The following is a 19558-nucleotide window of genomic DNA, read 5'->3' as shown; positions in this document are numbered from 1 at the left end:
TTTGTTGAAAAGTGTACTCAGACAGGCAATATGACGATGATAGGTCAAAATTCCTTTATATCACTCACTAAAATTTTATCGTACTAAAATTTATGGCTTTATCGCTACATATCCATCGTAGTATCACTGTATCCGAAGGAAAAGCAAACACAATTATATAGCATATGAAACAAAATGATAATTATGAGATCAATTTTCCTGTATCGTACACGTTGTTTACCATGAATTTTTTACCATGTATTTTTTACCATGTATTTTATAATTTCCTTGACTAATCAAATTAGCGATATAACGCCCTTATAACGCCGTCTGGTACGAGATACATTTAAATAATGCAATTATAAATTCTCTTCAGATATTCTGCAAATTATCAAATTTGTTTTTTTACTTTCTTATCTCGTTAAACGTGATGTGCAATATTACATTCCAAGAAAAGTAAAATTGACCACAAGACACTTTTATTGCAACAGGTCTCGATCATATGAAACTCTTCAATCAGGTTTGTCTGACACATTCAGCTACTTCCGTGACGGATGGGGTATAGCTCTCAATTTATATAGCTGCATATCTACCGCACGGCACATGCACGTTCTCATGCAATTACTTTAATTAATTAGAACAAATTCAAATTATGCGGTTTTTAAACTTTGACATGCGGACGAGAGATGGGTCTATATTCTCATGAACTATATTCGCGGACAGACGAACAGGGATGGCCAAACTACGGCATGTGGCAGACCGACAAAAATGATGAACGAATATTGACCGTCCGTAATTGACGAACTTTATGGACAAACTAAAAAGAATTGTTAGAGTGTTCACACTTTTATTTACATATAGAATCGTACTGATGTAATCACGGTTGACTTTTTGAAGAAAGACCGCTTATGATGTATGGGAAGTGTTAGCCACATGCATGATCATCCTAAATCTAAAATTTCTAATTTTCTTTCTGACGGGAGTTATTAAAACTATACGATATCGAGCTCATATGCATATAGATCGAGCTCAACCATAGTCAGTTGTTTAACTTCTTTTAAAAAATGACAAAGCGACGTTATTCTTTCGGCTTCAAACTCTAATATATACAAATAAAATATTTTAAATTACTCAGCCATATTCGAGTCTTATTACTGAATTATTTCGCACAAATTAGATGATTAGAATACAGTCTACCATCTTAAACTTCCTCATCACCACCAGTTAAGACAAGATCCAAATGGTTCCAACCTATCAACATTCATTACACATATAGTGAAAATTTCAGTCTGATCGCGATAATAGAGTTTAGTAAAATTTAACGTTTCCAGACAGAGGAACTAATATCAAAACAATAATATTGACAGGAACTGACATGATTGAGCCTGAATTATAAGAAAAGGTCAACATTCCAACATGTATTCAAACCTACTTGGTTGATCTCTTGAGAGGTTAGAAACTAGACTATCCATTGCGTCTCCAACCATACTTGCCGCTGTAAGCAAGTATTGCTGTTGTTCATCTGAGGAGTCAGAGTCTGCTGGTATGAAAAGAAAAAAAATCAAGGACGAATGAACAGTAAATTAGTCATTAGATCGAAGGCAATGCTAATTTGATTTTTTTACCAAAGAATACGGCGTGAATTTCGTGGTTGGGAGGGCTGCTTGAAAAAACTGACGTCTTATAAGCCTAATATTAATTGCGTTTCAGTTACTAAATTCGAAAATCTTTAACGATACGTGATATCTTACCAGCATACGCGGGCAGGGTGCCGGTTTCAGACTCGGCCCTTGAGTCTTTACCAGGACTCTCCCGTTCTAAAAGTTCCTCCATCTGGATTTCAATTGCACGAAGATCCTCGTCCGAGGACATTGAGATACTGGGACGGAGAATCCCATCGTTCGTACCAGATCCAAGTTCATCTTCCGCGCTCTTTGGAACAGCAGATGGTTTAACCGATTTAACCAGATGTGTGGATGGTGGTGGGAGTAATATAGCAGCACGTCCCGTACTCTGTGATTGTCCGCGCAACTCTGGTTTTGGCCGGAGCCTTTCGTAACGGCGTGACGAAGAGTTTAATAACCGCGGCGGGGATGAAACGTGTGAAACATTTTGAGACGTAAAATCATATGTTTGAAGACCACTTGTTTTGTACAAGCTATTGCTGGTGTGAGGTGACTTTTTCTAGAAAAATATTACCGCTTATAATATTGGCAATCAACTTTACATTCAAAATATCTAAAAAAAGTTATGTAACGAATTGAAGTTTATGAGTTCACGGCAACCAGGTATATAATCCATCGTAATTATCGCTATCGTAATAGCGATAATTACGATGGAAAAAGTTATGTTTTTGAATAAAAATATTTGTTTTTCGAAGCTAAACTCACTTCAAATTATATGGTATAATTCATGGGGATGGTTCAACTATAAAATCTGATCCCAATACAATCCAAACCATCATCACAAGATGCCCTTTTATAGTCTTTAAAAATATTTATTAATAGAGTCATTTAATCATTTCTTTTAGTATTTTTCGTCTTCAGCAATATTTTACCTTTAACTATACAATGTTTAAAAATTAAAGCAAAGTTAAGTTTTTTACACCGAATAAAATATCTACACAATATACTGTATTTAGCAACCTCTTTCTCGGATTAATAATTATATAATTATTATTATTATTTAGTACTGCTAAAATTTATATATTATAATATTAAATAAGTTTGAGGTACGTTTAATAATATAATTACAAAACGATTTAAGAATTAACAAATCTAATTATATAACTGACGTCACCGGTCAGGTGATGAAAGTAGAAAGGACTAAGTTTTAAACCTCTGATCCAGAAAGTCTCCTGGAACGATTTTTACGTTTAACGGCTGGTTGACGTGTTATATTCTCTGGAGATAATTCTACCTGGTTTATAAAATGACGTAGTTTTGTAAGCTGTTCTTCAAGACGATTGTTATGGTCTTCTAAAACTTCTTGTCTGGCTTCCAGTCTTTTATTGTATTCCTCTATTACTTCTCGTTCGTCAGACTCAAGAGACTGGTTCAGACGTCTTCCATGCTCTGACGCCTGGATGTCCAAGATCTTTTCTCGTAGATATCTGAGCCATTAATCAACAAAGATTCATGTACTTTAATTATCTTAGTTCTCACTATTTAAATCAAGTCATTATTATTGTCGTACTATAAAATATTTTTATTGCAGAAATTATTATTAAATATAGCAGGCCCAATATCGCAAAGAGAGGAAATTGCAATGAAATTAAAGCTTGCTACAAGCTACTTTTTATATGCATAAATTGGAACGCATCGTTGTTAACACCCAAATTTTTACTTTAACTTTAGAATGAGTTATGAGTACACACCTGTTATCGTCTTCTAAACTCACAATAATTTGTTCCATTTCGCTTACTTGATCTCTCTCCAGTGTGGTCGCCTGCATCGGAGTGCTAGTCTAAAAATATTAACCATATTTCTCTTTGGCGAACTTCACATTCGACAAAATTAACGAAATTGAAGTTACATATAAAAACAGCAAGGCAATTACGTAAAGAGTTGCCCTAGGTCATACCTATACACACTCCTACACATTATATAACACACATTAAACTTACATATATTGAAATACAATGCAAATAGGATAATATCTTTTTCGGGTTGAAATATATTATTTTTGAAATATGTTACAAACGTTCGACTAATAAAACAAGTCTAAGCTTGGCAGGTGTAGATTAACAGTTGAAAAAAAGCTATTTTAAACGAGCTATAAGTTCAGACGATTATGCAAGAAACGCCAGAGGTCACAACGAGATCACGATAAGTGTATCAGGACGAAATAACATTACCGTACTTACCGTTGGTGCTGGAGATTTGTTATTTAAACTGAAATGTGAAAACAATTATATCAATTACAAGCAAACTCGCATCCGTTCAAAACGTTTTGTAGGATGCGAGTTTATATATAATATAAACTTGCATCTTAATATACATGCAAGAGGAAATTGATGTTAATATAGAATCCTAAGGACAAAAAGTAATGACCATGCATAAGAATTAAGATACAAGAGGACAAGAGATGTATAGCACAGTACCGTGAGGTATAGTAAGATATCAATTCGTGTTCATCATCTCTACAAAAATGCAGTACAATACATTACGCGTTTTTAATATACAGAAACGAATGGAATAATAAATAATTAGTTATTGACACTTTCTTGTCACGATGTCAAAAAACCTGTTTGTTGGGAATATCAATATTAGTATGCAACGTGTTGGCTTGTAAAATATACGTATTTTGAGGTAGACGTTTACAAACCGTTTTAATGAAATATTGCAAAACGAAATCAAATTAACAATATAATAAAGTCCGGCCTGGGAAATATGGGAAGATAGAAAAACCCAACGCTTAGTCAGATAATCCACCACTAGTCTGATGTATATGCATGTTAGAAATGTACCAATCAAGATCACTATCTTATGTATTTTGCCGTTAAGTTAGATAAAAACAGCAAAAGTGCTTCCCCACACTAATCCTCAGAGATTTAGGAAGGAAAACGCACTTACACATCAGGACTTGATGTGAGAACCTCTGAGGAAGAATATTGATTATCTTTCTTTGGAATCTCCTTCGCCTCTGATAACCTGTCAAATAAAACAAGACTCAACCCCCACGCATTATTCTCAAGTAAAATTCAAGTCCGAAAAATGAAATTATATACCTTTCTGACTCAATATCGTGGGAATCGAAAGATGTTGTACTTTCATTGTCTGCATAATCAACATTTTCCGTGCTATAAGGAGATAAAACAAGTCCGTGAAATAAAACTGCAGCCGAGAGAAAACATTTAGTCTATACGTTCTTAAACAAGGTGGTTGATAAAAAAATTGTGCCCGAGGTAATTCCTGTTACTAATTTTTAGTGTAAAATTTATACTCGCATGCAAATGGTTAAATGACGTGTAGATGTCGAAGTAATAAAAATAAAAACAAAAACATATTAACTCACTCTTCGTTTGAAGCATAAGTCGTTGCTTCATTCGTGACTGGAAGATATCTTGGTTTCGTTGACTTCTTTTTTTTCTTTCCAACTTTACTTTTTATGACTTTAGCAAAATCTTTTATGTCCTCTTTTTGGGTTGCCTGTGTGATAGGACAGTGAAGAGAGTCAGGCTTTGAATAAGGACCCTGGGTACGACTTGCTTTGGTCGCTGGCCTGATAAACTGAATAAATTTTCTGACATTGATCGATTCCCAAAAAAGGTTTGAGCATATATTGGAAACTCTAATGTTTGTTTCGATCACTGATTACGTTATAGATAACACCTACTGGTAAACAGTATTCTTGCGTTTGGTGACGAAGTTTATGATTTTTTGCCACTCGTCCGGACCAAAAACAATTCTGTGAAAAAGTACAGGAATATCTTTTAGATACTTGGCCCGTGTGGGCCAACTGAATGGCGTTAAAAGCTTACTTAAATCTTTTGACTACAAAACTCTACCTGGCACATGTCAAAATTAAAGCATTTCAAACATCGATACCTTCAAGTAAAACATACTGATCAGTAAGTATATTTTTAAGGACATGAAAAAAAACATACAGGTCAGACCATAGAAATAGTAGACATGTCTATTATACTAAATGAAAAACCATAACGAACGTCACACAAGGGTTCGTCAGTGGACTGCATGGTTAATCTAGTAGATGTCCAGCCATGCCATTTTGGCTTATGTTAGATGTTCAATTGTGGCAAATCGGTAAGTGTAAACGTGAGTCAATCTTTAATTTCTTACCTGAACCCAACGATTGGGAACATCTTACAAATATTGCACTTTCCTTCATGTGTTACTAAAAGATACCATATAATACTGAAAATAATTGTTGCTGTTCCCTCGTGCGGTAATCTTATACAGAATATTATTGAACAGAATAGTTCAGTTACAGTTTCAGTTTGTACCTGTTTCTGACATTGCAAGTCGATGCAAGGTTGGTATCCAAACAAGAGTCTGTGGTTCATCAATCATCCACTCCAAATATTCAAGTTGACTTACTCTGTCGGGGATGAACGCCTTAAAACAGCAATAAATGTTTCATAGTTTTCAAAAGGGATAATAACTGTATCAATCAATGGCTAGCTATTTGCTACTGCAAGTCATGTTACTGCGAAAAATATTTTTTTGTTCTTGTATTTTTACCCGATCAAAGCAACTGTTTACTGTGGGTTCAATACCAGATCTTCCAAACGAATGGTACTCTTTGATATATTTCAAAACCTGAATTGAAATTAATATACCTGATAAATAAACACTGATAAATATATCAAAAAGGCTTGAAGATTGTCTGAGCACTTGTCAATTCATGGTTTTCAGAGACCTCCCACGATGCACGCGTGGAATGCGATGCAGTATCTGTATGGTATAATTATAGTTCTCACCAGTAATGCATCTCTTAAAAACACACGCAGCCGTTTCTTGTCAATAAAACCCTTGCTTGATGAAATCTGATCGAAAAAATCTGAAAATAAGAAATTCAAAATTGCATGATATATAGTTATTCTCGTACTCAGGTTTTACAAAGCGTGGCAGGGTCCTCAGCTTGAAACAAAACCAAATTTCCATTCCATACGTTTCACTTTTCAACCTCGAAAAACTACTCCTTTCAAAGGCAAACCATTTCTTGTTTTATGTGTTGTTATATAACACGTTAACAAAGGCAAATTGATCAATGAATTTACGTTACAGTATCTATGAAATTTTTTATATAATTCTAACTAGGCTCCTACCGCTCGTGCCCTACCAAAGTACGAAAGACCCTGGGTACGAGGTTGCCGCTCGTGGCCGGAATATTTCCCATGATAAGACAGTACATAGGTTTCAGTCTTATCAAGCTGTGAGCACTTACATTTGTACTTTTCCTGAACACTTGCAACTGATAAACAAGCCAGACCAATCTTTGCTGATATAATTCGAATGGATCCACTTCGAGTCCTAACAAACCAAGTATCATTTTGTTGTTTATCATGTTACTACTAATTTCTCACTTTGTCAGATTCAAAACTGGTTGAAGTTAACTTTAACTAGCACTATCCAACAGGAATTTTTCTAAGCTCAATTTTCTAAACTCAAAATGAATCCTGAGGTGTAGAAGTTTTAATATCATATATTATATTTCAGCAACAAAGTTAAATGTTTCTATACGTGTGTACTGTAATAATTAATGCACATGTGACTTCATAGGATGTAAAAGAGAGGTATGGGACAAGCCGCAGATTATTTTGAGACGAAAAACGTTGACGTAATGACGTTGTGACGTCATCTATTCTTACAGTTCTCATTACGCACAGTTCTCAAGCAATTAAATAGTTAGAAATACTTTAGTTGTTATATAAATAGTTATATAGGGACCCTATTCGCCATTTCAGCAAACTTACTGATCGTAAGTATTCAACAGCCAGTTGAGAGTTAGTTCTACACCATTTGCCACGTTCACATCTCCGCCTTTTTCACGTTCGCGAGTAAACATTTCTCTTAATACTTCTTCAAGTTGTTGAACATTAATTTTGTTTTCTGTGAAACCTTCTGCGTATCCAAGATCATTAAATACTGCTCTGATGGTTAGCAAGTTCACTGAATCAACTATAACAAAGTCACAGTTCTGAGTCATAAATACTTCACAAAATCTGCTCAACCACTATATATATAACCTTACCCTGAATTTTCTTTTCAATTGCTCTTAGCTTTACTGCAGTGCGATATGCAGCATACTTTATGTCATCAGCCAATGCTTAAAAAGAAGCAAATTGTGAAAACACCTGTAAAAGCTTTGTTGTTTATGTTTATTATAATTTCATAGAGGTCTATGTCAATGTTGCATTGCCATTAGCTTATAGCAGGACTCGAGCTTGTTATATTGAAACATATTAATACATATAGTAAATGCATCATGAACAATGTCAATGATATAGTGTAATAATGATGATATTAACTGGCTTACACATTTCATTCATCAATAGTGTCATTTCTGGATGGTCCCACTGCGTTGTTTCAGTTGCATGACTGGAAAATATTACAAAGAACATAGTGCATGTAGATCTCCTTTTAGACATTGCTAGCTAGTACATTTCTATTAGGACACTTATGTACAATAACATCTACAGTATATGACACAAGATTTGTCAGTTTGTCATATGCCTTGGACTCCTTGAGAGGAAAGAACCACACTAAGAAACATATCCAGAGAACCAGGGTTTTGGAATTATTCTGACCTCAAAATACTCACAATTGTACTGACAATATTTAATTTAAAACAATTAGTATTACAACAATTCTTCAATCTATTTCACCCAAATCTTCCAGAACTATTTGCAACAAAGTCACTTTATTCAAAAAATGGAAATATTATCTAAATAGTTACTTGACATAATATGGGACGCCAACCAAAGTTTCAGCTCTCTCCCAACCTGATGCAGGGCCTAAAGAAAATAACACAACCACAATTGTTGTCACTACTCACTACACTGTATAAATTCTAAAACTGTCCTGAACACTGTCAGTTACGTTAAATTATTGATTTTGAATTGAACTCAGCACTCATTATCACCATTGCTTGCAACTAAGGATATAGCAATAGTAGTAAAATTTGAGAATAATTGCCTATTTTCAACTGAAATTTCAATGTTTCATGATAATATAAAATCTGCAAATTCTTGTTGGGTGGTATTTTTTTGGACGAACAGTTTCCACGAAATGCACCATGGGAAATTTTTAATAAACAATAGCTTATCTCAGTGACTCGACTTATCGTCATTATTGTGTTATGTGTATATGTAATATAAAATGCTTTCACAGATGGGCCATGTAATGAATGAGAAGTATGGACTCAACCTTCCATCCTTAGTATACTTTTTTATTTCATACAACTATGGTATAGAAAATAAAAAGTAGGACCACTTAGTGATATACTAGTAGACCTCGGTTCACTGGATCAAATTTTGTCATATCTAATTTAATTCCAATGGATTTTTTGTAGCCTCTTGAGTGGTAATGTATATGCAGGGAATCAACTATATAGCAAATTGAGTACTGTCCTATTAATACACAGACATCAGAAGTAAATGGATTCTGACAAAATTGGATTGTGTTAACAGATCGCTATCATATGTCCTCCTTAATATTTTTATGCAATTTACCTCCCAAAACATTGGCAGACAAACCAGTTCATTATGATTTAATATTGACTGTAATTAGCATGTAATTAACTGGCAATGGCCAACAACATAACATTGAGGACACCAACTAGTCAACTACCATCTACCATGTTCTGAAAACTATTGGTTCGTTCTTTATATTCTTCGAGGGTCTTAACTCTTAAGAGTGTCAGAACTATGCTAAATCGACAACCATAAATAGTTTATCGTTATAACTTAAGTTAAGCAAGTCTATATGCTGCTTTATAGTTTATATATAGTACACTATAATATAAAAAATTACAAATTTGATATATAAAAAATGCGTCTCCATCCAACTCTTACCTTTCCTGTCGTTTTCATACATAATCGCTATAAATTCTCACATATTTTAATTATTGTTTAATTGAATTAAAACATTTGCCACTCAACTCAAATGTGTTTCCAAGGACGCTACACGCAATTAAACAATCATGCAAATTGCAGAGTATGATAATTAGCAATTCTGATCTTGCCCGATCTTGACACTGACCTATATATATTTTCTAAATGCTTTCATATAGTGACACTACCTGAAATTTTTACCACTATTTTGTAATATGTAAAATATCACAGGATTTCAAGAGTTTAGAGGCAATACCAAAGATGCTTTTGTTGACGAATCTTCCTCAACTTGGATAGTTTATAATTTTCACCAAGATGAATGAAGTGGTTTTATGAAAAACATGGCAGTGAGGCCATACTTGAATAGAAGTGAGGTTTGGCTGGCTAGTGGGAACTTTCGTGTTGCTTTTAAATTTCCACTTGATTTTCATCCAAGTGCTTTCATTAAGTGGTATCCTGGGCACATGGCGAAAGGTTTGTTGCCTGAAAAGGCTAAAAAATAAACGTCCAAACCATTATGCTTGTTGTAATCCTTGTACCTATCCAGTGTCCCACCTATCAAGTAGCCCCACTGTATGAGGTGTGGTCAGAGAAGGTGAATCTCCAAATTATTCAATTGGCTAAAGCTAGAGTTAAACTAGAAATATTAGTATGTGAGTTGATAATGTACCGGTAGTTAGTTAAATGATAATACCAAAGTTTTCTATCAATAATATATTTAACAGGTAAATCTCTACCTTTAGGGTTACGTATAATGGAAGCAAAAATGGCAAAGTGCGACTGTGTTCTTGAAGTGCATGATGCTAGAGTATGTGTCAGATGCCAATTGCTATTACACTTTAATTTTATGAAAGAAAGATATACAGGATGTTTTAAGGAAACAACACAGATATTGATAAACTGACATTTTTCCAAATTATTTTGTCAATGAATGCAGTTGCCATATAGTGGGAGGAATGAAAAATTTGTGAAGAATTTTGGAGGCCGACCTCATATTCTTGTTTTAAATAAAGCAGATTTGGGTGAAGGAGCAAGAAGAGGGGTAATGTGCCAAAAAAACTCATTGATCTTTGTAAACATAAATTTCTATTTTATGTTTATATTTATGTAAACAAAGTTGTGTCAAAACCACAGCTCAAAACTCTAAAGAATGAGACACTTATTTCTCTTTACAAATTACAATGTTAGCTCAGTAATTCTAGGTACTCTTGCAACATCTGATGTTTTGAATTTTAATATTCTTAGAGTATTTCCAAGTCTTTGGAAAGAAAAGGAATTAGACCAGTATTTTTGAACAGCAAAGACGTTAAACAGAAGCCTATTAAAAAGGTGACAGCAAACCTGGCAACTCACGAAAAAAAAAATTGTTCAATTTTAAAATCAGTTATTCTACTAAAGATATAACTACTACCAGTCAAAAATGATAACAACGTCAAAAGGCAATGAAAATCGTTTTATATATTCATCGTCACATATTTTAGTATGAAACTTTCATGCTAAAATTGTTTGACTGAAAACTCAAAATTATATTTCGCTATTTTAGATAGTCCAGCAGGTTCTTGACTCAATTCAGATTGCTGAATATGAAGGCGTTTTTAGACGCAGGGTTCGTATTACTGTTCCAATACTATATCAATATTATAAAATGCACCCCTATCATCCCTGAATACAGAAGTAAAGTGCAACAAAAGAAATATGTAAGAATGCGCATGTGAAACAGTTAAAAAGCGCTAGTTATTCTATTACTGCTCCGCATCCAGCCCCAGCCAGATAAATCAGGTTTCCCACTGATCTCGTTTTAGAATCCGGACCAGGCTTATCATTTGCTAGTGTGCGGTTTGCCAAACGTCGGAAAATCTTCATTAATAAACGCAATTCGAAGAACTTACCTAAGAAAAGGTATAAAAACGTAAAATCATTTGTGTTTGTGTAATTGATAAAAGAAAATCGAAAGACTGTTAGTAAATCAGAATTTCAAAATGGATGGGAACTAAAAAATCAATCTCTTAATTTTAGGAAAAGCCACGAGAGTAGGCGGTGATCCTGGTATGACTAGATCTGTTATGCAAAAAATTCAGGTATATGTGTATAACTTCAGCCAAACACTGTTACTGCTAACAGGTATAAAACTGGCGTTTATACTGTGACTTAACTGAGATCGAACAAATTTAGATTCAAAATTCACTTAATTCAGCATTCAATTGTGATTTAATTATTCAGATTTGTGACGAACCAAAAATGTATGCACTAGATTCACCAGGTATGTTTGATGTGGTTGCTAAGAGTTCCAGTATACTACCATTTTACCAAAATAATGTCAACTTTAAACGCGTCTATTGCAGGCATTACATCTCATCAAATCGACACGTTTGAGACGGGAATGAAATTGGCTCTTATTGGTACGTCACGTTTGAAATATGCATATGTTAAAAACGAGTTGCAAAATAGCCTTAAGACCTAAGGTGTATCAGAGTTGATGAAATTTTATGTTATAAAGAAACCCTTAGCTGATTTTAATCCGTCACGTCTCTGAATTCTCGTTAATTCTCAGAATAGGTGAATCACGACTGAAACATATAGTGGTCTGAAAATTCGTGGATAAAGGCGTTCATACTGAATAAGCTATGATTTGACTTTTGAGAAGACTACTGCACAAATCTTCCAAAATTTACCTAATGTTATTCCACAGCATAGCAGTCACCCAACGAGATAACGTCCTCACTGACACTGTGCACAAGTTTGTAAATTATAAATAAGATCATACAATGTCTATGATTTTATTAACTACGTTCCCACTTATCCTACAGGTTGTTTTCCAGATCACATGATTGGTCAACATGTTATTGCTGATTACCTTTTATTCACCTTAAATAAATACAATCAGTTCAGGTGAGCGCGTTTAGAATAAACCTTTTGCCGATTAATCACATTCACACTTCCACAAGGAAAACTTGCTTGGCAAATGAAAAATGAGTTGAGGTTAAGATGTGCCGACTATTACCGTATTAAGAGCAATTCTTACGATTATTCATCTACCATTATATTTCTTCAGTTATGTAGATCTTTATGATCTGCCAGACCCGTGCGACGATGTGGATATAGTTCTACGTTATATCGCGTGCAAGATGAAGTACCGAACTGGGGGTACGTCAAAGTATATTCAAAGCAAAATTTTCAAAATTTGTAATTTCTAAGAAATTTTAAGTTCCGTAACTTTTGTGATATTTGTATATAGAAGTTGTTAAGCTTAGAAATCGGCCTTAACCCATCTCTCTAAAAAGTAGCTATATATACTCCTATCACTTTCGGGCTTTAGTTTCTTATTCGCTACTAAGTTTTTTTTTCAAAAAGGAAAAATCCACGTCTCCATATTTTTAAAATATGTAGCTGAATTTTCACAGTATTCTAAATTGTATTGTTCCAGGTGGTTTGCCTGATTATAATGCTGCCGCTGTCAACTTTATCTCAATGTACCGAAAAGGCAAATTAGGAACATTTTATCTTGATCCTTGAGTTGGGCCCTATACGGGGACCATATAGCACACGTTTTTCATACAACTAATGGTCGAAAAACGTCGATATGGCTATTCAATGCAATTCACAATTCTTACATCAATACCATGCATGCTGTGAATTGATTCTGCGTCAATGAAAATTCTCCAAAGACATAGTGAACTTTATCGTCCAACTCGTGCACCGTCATAGTAGCAAAGTTTGCAACTGAGACAGCTATATTAGGGTGCTAATTTTATTTGTAATATTGAAAAAAAAATTGACCTACAAATTACGTATTAAGATGGTGTTATATCTTTTGTGTTCTGTAGTTGTTCCAATGTCGGGAAACTTATTGCAGACTTTTGCAGTACGAACTGAATTTTGGTACTTTTAACCGTACGACAATTTAACTATTTTTCGTCTGATAGATCTGATTGAGAGGAATACGTGTGCCGCATATAGATAGCACAATCCACACGCAGCTACACAGACTCAGGGTACTATGTCGTTGTGATAATTGTGCTGATTAGCTGCACGGGTTGAGCAGCTTCGCACTAAAATCGTTTCTTTGATTATTAAGTATGTGCATCAACCATACTATCTTTGTTAAGTTCCATATAATGAAAGCTAGTTAACCCTGCCACATGTGGCCCTAAAACTGTTGTTGAATTACAAAGTAAGTTTGGTATTAAGTAGCATATTTAAATAACCAGCACAAAAAAACCCCAAAACATTTGTCTTCTTAAACACATTTCTATTCCCAGGCACATTAAAATACACAAGATAGCAAAACTAAGATTAATCCCTTATACAAATTCAGATAAGCTCAATATTTTTTCCAAAAACACCTGAAAACTAAATAATCTAATCATTACTCAAAAATTACATCAAGCCTGATAATCAGTACAGATCTATGAATAGAAACATCAATCTCCTATTATAAAGTAATGTGACTGACACACACCTCATCCTCAAAACTTCTGATTATTCAAATTTCCCATCCTAGGACTTATAGTTGATAATGAAATAAATCAATCTTCAAATTAATCATAAAAGTCTCTTCGGCATTCCTAAATATTGTAAAGCAATGTTTCGCTACAACCTTAGGGCAAATATTTAGATTTGTAATGGTACACATTGGTTCATTAAACAAAAAGACAAGGACTCTGTAAGATTTTATAAGATTCAGTTCTACCAAACATGCCCAGACCAATTTATGTAAGGTTGCTGTTTCTGGAGGGTGATGTTTCTATTTTCTACTATATTCGTATGGTGGCCAAGAATTGGTGAAGTTTTGCTTTTCAAAATCTACATTTAATTATATGTACTGTTCATTCTAGATACTATCTATTTCTATCAGTTTGTCACTCTTTCCTGTTTTTTCTCAATCCAGTAATTACTATTCAGATTTATGTACTTGTACTCTTTGAGCAAAGGCAAAGACGATTCTTGTAATAAGCTGATCAACATGGCATTCAATTTCGTCATACATCTTCTGGTCCTTCCCCATTAGTAATTTCTTTATGAATTTTGATTGAGATGCTCTTTCCGCAATGTGATGTCTGATTTTTTGAAGTGTTTCTTTCAAATCACTGTAGAATTCCGATTGACGAATGAACGCCGAGTCGGCCCCGTTTAAAACTTTGCTGAGACGCTTTGTGATGCTAGAAAATTTCTCTACATACGCTTTATTGTGTTTGGCTTTCACGATGGTGAAATTAATCTCATCGATTATGCCGAGTGGACCAACAGCCGTGTCACTCACATGTGTCGTCTTTGCGTTGCCTTCGTTTGAAGATCTGGCCATCTTTAACGCGTTAAATTTCATTGAAGAACTCTCGTTTCTCATTCTAATACTACCCAATGTAAAGCTAATGTTCTTTCTAAGCTTTCTTTTCACGATTACAACGACAAAATAGCAATATATATATAAAAAAAGTTCGCCTTTCTTAACTTCCTTCGTCGAATACAACTTGCCTCAGTCGGTTTCCAGCTGAACAGAAGGCGTCAAATTTGTAGCCATAAACATCTACCACCAATAAACCATCAAAAGTGTTGATCATAATAGGATTGAGACCAATATGTATGGAAAGCCATAGCTGTCTTAAGTGGTCAATCGTCATTTCAATCGGTGCTTCTAACATTATACGCAGTGCTTCTAGCATTATATGCGGTGCTTCTAACATTATATGCGGTGCTTCTAACATTATATGCGGTGCTTCTAACATTATATGCGGTGCTTCTAACATTATATGTGGTGCTTCTAACATTATATTCTGTGCTTGAAACGTCATACGCGGTGCTTCTAACATTATACCCGGTGCTTCGAGCATTATATGCGGTGCTTCGAACATTATGTGCGGTGCTTCGAACATTATGTGCGGTGCTTTGAACATTATATGCGGTGTTTCGGACATTATACGTGGTGCTTCGAACATATGCTGTGCTTCGAACATTATATGAGGTGCTTCGAACATTATATGCGGTGCTTTTGCATCATTATGTGGTAGTGAGCCAGTATGTTTGGGTAGCGGTGTTAAAACGAAATCCACTATACTTCATGTCTTCTAAAATATATCAATGCTTAGCTCACATGTCCTTTCCGACTCATAGTTCACTGTTCCGACCCGAATTTACATACGGTGCGATAAAAACCTTCATTTTACAAATTACTTATTTTTTAGTAGCGTAATTGTGCTTTAATCTTATATGATGGAAGAGATACTTCGGTCATTAGGTATGGAAACTATTCTTGGTCGTTTTCAAGCGCAAAGAATGGACGCACAAGCTACGTTGGCCGCCTCCGATCAGGAATTAGTTCGTCTCGGAGTGAGTACTATTGGCGATCGCATTCGTCTTCGAGATGCGTGTAAGAGTAAAGTAGACGAAAACTCTGCTTCGACAAGCCAAACTTCAGCAGCTCGCGAAGAACGTCTATCAATTTTTCATCCCCGAAGGCATAACAACCGTAATAGTGCACGTGCTGCGGCCAGAAGTACCACCAGTGGAGCAAGCAAAAGAGCGGTAAAGAGCCATCCATGGACGCCAACGTTTTTCTGTATGGCTGATTCTACAGCGTCAAAAACACCGTCAGCAATGGAGAAGCAAGTTTTGTTTAAAGCTGGTCTGGGCTTGAAAAAAATCAAGTTGGACTTAGAAGATGACGAACAGACAGTGACAAACAAAATTACTTCAGACACCCATGTTGATCGGAATAATCTCATCCAGACAAGCTTTGAAGAGATCGCATTCCTTGGTGAATACAGAAGAACATTGCAAGTTCAATTTTACGGCGAGGTATGTAACAAAGCATTAATAACAAAATGTTAAGCATCCCTTCCACACCACCGGTTTGACACTATTGATTATGTCTTATTAAATACTGTTTTGTGTTGTATGTGACTATTTGTTTATATTACATTTCAATATGCTATCCAAAACTAGGTGGCTGAAGATTATGGAGGACCACGAAAAGAATTCTTTAGATTGATCCTAGGTGAAATTAAAGAGACTTACTTTGACAACGGCCTAAGAGAATTGTTGAGGGAAACATATACAATCATTGGAATAATATTAGGTGAGTTACATACCACAAACTATCAAATTTTATATTTTGATTCAATTACATATTACAAGGACCTTTGGCAGTGAACTAGTTAACTGATTCTTTACATCTTTACATCTTCTGGGGGAGCAAACTAGGGGGAAGACAATAAAATAAGAAAGGGAGACAAATGTCCCACCCCTTGCCACTGATCCCAAGACTTGAATGGCTGCAGGGTTTATGGTATTGCAATGAAAGCTTGTCTTCTCAATAGGATTGAGTATAATTCAAAATGGAAAAATTCCAGTTTTCCTTGGTGAAGACATTGTAAAAAAAGTTTTTTCTGAAACATCATCTGAAGCATGTATTGCTGAACTGCAAGAAGGTTTTAAGAAAGTTGGAATCTACCAGGTGAGTTATCCTATTTTTGTGAATTAATATATTTACCTCCACTATTTTGATTGTTTAGTAAATAATGTTTATAATACTTATATGTGTCTTATAGCTTGGGTGTCTACTACCGACATTTTTGGAAATATTCAAGCGTCCACCATACACTTTGACAGTCAGAAGTTTGGTCAGTTTAATTGAATCCGAGATTTAGTGAGCAAGGTTCTAATCGAAGACGATTTGAGAATGAAGTGTATGCACAATTTATGAAGTATATAAGATTGGTTGCTGGTAAGTGAATACAGTAATGTTTGGTTTCTTATAAGCATGGCCTGAATCACACACAAAATATTGATGATATTTGTTTAATTAAAAAGTGGTCTGGATAATTGGATTATAAGAATGTATAGAAATTAGACAATAGCTGACAAACCTGTTATGGTAGTATTGATTATCAAATTTATGATTTCTTTATTTCTAATTCTAGGTGGAAGGAGGGGTGTGATCAGCTTGGCCCATATTCTCATGTTTGCGACATGTGCTGACGAAGAGCCTATACTAGGCTTTACAGTTAAACCAAGCATCACCTTTGCAGAAGTAGAGAGTATTGGCAAGTTTGTCCCCACTGCAAATACCTGCATATGTTCTTTGGTTATACCTCATGCAACATCCCTTATTCCTTTGCCAGAACCTGACCGACTCTTTAACCTCTTCGATTTTGCATTGCAAATGCCTACTTTGGTAATGCCTAAACTTGAGAGACACTGCAGTGAACATCTGTATAAGTGAAAAAGTCAAAAGTCAGCCGCTCTAACTAATTGTTTTCAAAAATGTTTCATAATATTGTCTTTGTTCTTGACTTTACTGTTATTCATACTGTTTATTTGTTTAAGTGAGATACACTGTGTCTAGAGAAGAATACATGGAATAGCATTAATAGCTCTTTGAAATTATAATACAGCACAACAATGTATCTAAATCTATAAGGCATTTATGAATTGAACTTTTAGACACACAACATAATGTTTACCCAACATAATGTTTACCCAACATAATGGATACCCAGGCATCTCTCCCTTTCCCAATACCCTGTTTAGTGACACATAATGAACTAAGTTTCACTACAATTCTTTCTTGCATTTGGTTAGACATCATGTCTTCTTATAATATTCAACACTTGGACATAGCCATCGATGCCATGATTTGCTGCTGACCAGGTTTGGGAGTTCAGTTCATTCAGACATGCATCTGGCAGTCCAGTCAACAGTGGAAGAAATATAGGCCGATCTCCCTGCAATTGCTCCTCATTCCCATCCTCAAGGTCATTGTCAATATCATTATCATCATCTTGCATTGGGGTAGGAGTGGCGTCAAGCCCCATAGGGTTGTTGATTTGGCCAGTTAACCAAAGTTGTGCAGGTGTCGACCTTGTTGTGCGCATTCGATGGTGAGCCCAAGCTGATTGCCAAAGGTTTAACTTCTTGTTAACAAGTGGCACATAAACAAAATGAAGTGCCATCAGGTGTGACTCATTCAGTATGTCGAGTATACCTTCTTCCTCCATGAAATAGAAAAGTTGGTAGAAAAAGCTTAAAACACCCTCGTAAACATCTCTCCATAAGCGCTCAATTCTCTGATTGTGCGTGCTCTTACCAGCTATCACACTTCCACGATTTGCTCCACGGTTTCGGATCATGAATTCAGCTATACCAACATTTTCCAGACCCTTGTCAGTGCGAACTCTGTTTGGTAGGCCAAACTCATTGACAGCATCCACAAAACATGACAAAACAGTGTCTGCCTTGTTATTGTCAGTGCATTTTAACATGACTGGCAATCGACTGAAGCCATCAATACCACCTATAATAACGAGGTTCCACCGGATTAGTTTGTGATTGGTGTCTATATGCCATAGGTGGTTTGGTCCTTGTACATTATAAACCCTTCTCTGCAAACGCCCTCTCTTTCTTTTGGCAATACCTTCGCTGTCAACTCTATGTAGGCTTTCACGTAACCGCCAGCGTTGAACCTTGATGTTTTTTCCGAGCAGCATCTGCTTTATTAACCCCTCGCCAGAGTGAGGGAATTCCTTGGTAATTTCTCTAACAACTCGATCCAATTCGTCTGCTGAAATACTCGAAAACTCCATCTTACTCAGACCATACTGTCTCATTCGACGATAAATGGTGCTCTCTGAGACTGATAGAATTTTAGAGATATCCTCTATGGTTAGATTTTGCTCAAGGTAACACTCCAAAACAGACCTTGGGATTTCAAACACAGGCGCGCCACATTCGTTTCGCCTATATCTGGGTGGTTTATTCGACCCGTACTTGGAACATTCCATTCGTAATGTCATTATATCATTGCGATTTTGCACTCCCAACTCTTTAAAATCATTTAAAGAAAGCTTTCCAATCAAATCAGGCGTTATTTTCTCACTATTGAATTTTTCTATAAAATAATCCAGTTTTAGCTTGCGTAAAATAGAACCCATTTCGGACGCCATTTTGTAACTCGCGATTGAATGAGAATAAGTTAAATGAAGTAATTGCCTGGACAAAATATTAACC

The 19558-nt window shown here is 35.3% G+C and overlaps 2 protein-coding genes and 1 long non-coding RNA gene across 7 annotated transcripts; 2 read left to right on the top strand and 1 right to left on the bottom strand.

The window, feature by feature from the left end:
• Positions 1-817: 817 nt before the first annotated feature.
• Positions 818-9627, bottom strand: LOC114527252 (dystrophin-like). Of its 3 annotated transcripts, none has more exons than XM_028548904.1 (22): positions 9518-9627; positions 8401-8458; positions 7981-8042; positions 7696-7770; positions 7418-7622; positions 6889-6974; positions 6422-6501; positions 6183-6260; positions 5945-6056; positions 5781-5835; positions 5489-5528; positions 5317-5388; positions 4996-5129; positions 4709-4780; positions 4554-4631; positions 4082-4120; positions 3845-3872; positions 3356-3444; positions 2899-3091; positions 1731-2163; positions 1412-1519; positions 818-1230 (listed from the first exon to the last, which is right to left on the bottom strand). In XM_028548904.1, the coding sequence occupies exons 1-22, from the start codon at positions 9537-9539 to the stop codon at positions 1181-1183; spliced, it is 2169 nt and encodes a 722-aa protein (XP_028404705.1). In that variant the 5' UTR covers positions 9540-9627; the 3' UTR covers positions 818-1180. The 3 variants fall into 3 exon arrangements, with proteins under 3 accessions (XP_028404705.1, XP_028404706.1, XP_028404708.1); XM_028548905.1 differs by having other exon boundaries at positions 1412-1516; XM_028548907.1 differs by lacking the exon at positions 9518-9627 and adding an exon at positions 8871-8877.
• A 91-nt stretch (positions 9628-9718) lies between these two features.
• Positions 9719-13410, top strand: LOC114527108 (mitochondrial ribosome-associated GTPase 1-like). 2 transcript variants are annotated; one of them, XM_028548712.1, is made up of 12 exons: positions 9719-10030; positions 10300-10364; positions 10494-10598; positions 10802-10885; positions 11100-11162; positions 11359-11455; positions 11573-11634; positions 11777-11816; positions 11899-11955; positions 12364-12445; positions 12609-12700; positions 12981-13409. In XM_028548712.1, the coding sequence occupies exons 1-12, from the start codon at positions 9889-9891 to the stop codon at positions 13067-13069; spliced, it is 978 nt and encodes a 325-aa protein (XP_028404513.1). In that variant the 5' UTR covers positions 9719-9888; the 3' UTR covers positions 13070-13409. The 2 variants fall into 2 exon arrangements, with proteins under 2 accessions (XP_028404513.1, XP_028404514.1); XM_028548713.1 differs by lacking the exon at positions 9719-10030 and adding an exon at positions 10045-10151 and having other exon boundaries at positions 12981-13410.
• Positions 13411-16259: 2849 nt separating this feature from the next.
• On the top strand, positions 16260-17180 carry LOC114527109. 2 transcript variants are annotated; one of them, XR_003687393.1, is made up of 4 exons: positions 16260-16348; positions 16496-16628; positions 16870-17006; positions 17101-17180. It is a non-coding gene; the product is annotated as an uncharacterized LOC114527109 (long non-coding RNA). The 2 variants fall into 2 exon arrangements; XR_003687392.1 differs by having other exon boundaries at positions 16260-16628.
• The last annotated feature ends 2378 nt before the right edge of the window (positions 17181-19558 follow it).

Source organism: Dendronephthya gigantea, unplaced genomic scaffold (genome assembly GCF_004324835.1).
Source record: "Dendronephthya gigantea isolate DGI-Jeju-01 unplaced genomic scaffold, DenGig_1.0 000043F, whole genome shotgun sequence".
Classification (NCBI taxonomy): domain Eukaryota; kingdom Metazoa; phylum Cnidaria; class Anthozoa; order Malacalcyonacea; family Nephtheidae; genus Dendronephthya; species Dendronephthya gigantea.
Note: the sequence above shows the minus strand (reverse complement) of the source record. Positions and strands in the feature narration are given on the sequence as shown.

Excerpts from the sequence above, each read along its gene's own strand:
- LOC114527108 (XM_028548712.1), top strand. The coding sequence starts at position 9,889 with ATGAAAAACATGGCAGTGAGGCCATACTTGAATAGAAGTGAGGTTTGG. Across the intron at positions 10,886-11,099 it reads AACAGAAGCCTATTAAAAAG|ATAGTCCAGCAGGTTCTTGA; the intron begins GTGACAGCAAAC and ends TCGCTATTTTAG. Across the intron at positions 12,701-12,980 it reads GATGAAGTACCGAACTGGGG|GTGGTTTGCCTGATTATAAT; the intron begins GTACGTCAAAGT and ends GTATTGTTCCAG.
- LOC114527252 (XM_028548904.1), bottom strand. The coding sequence starts at position 9,539 with ATGTATGAAAACGACAGGAAAG. Across the intron at positions 5,836-5,944 it reads ACTTGCAATGTCAGAAACAG|TAACACATGAAGGAAAGTGC; the intron begins GTACAAACTGAA and ends GGTATCTTTTAG. Across the intron at positions 1,231-1,411 it reads CCTCTCAAGAGATCAACCAA|GTTGGAACCATTTGGATCTT; the intron begins GTAGGTTTGAAT and ends GAATGTTGATAG.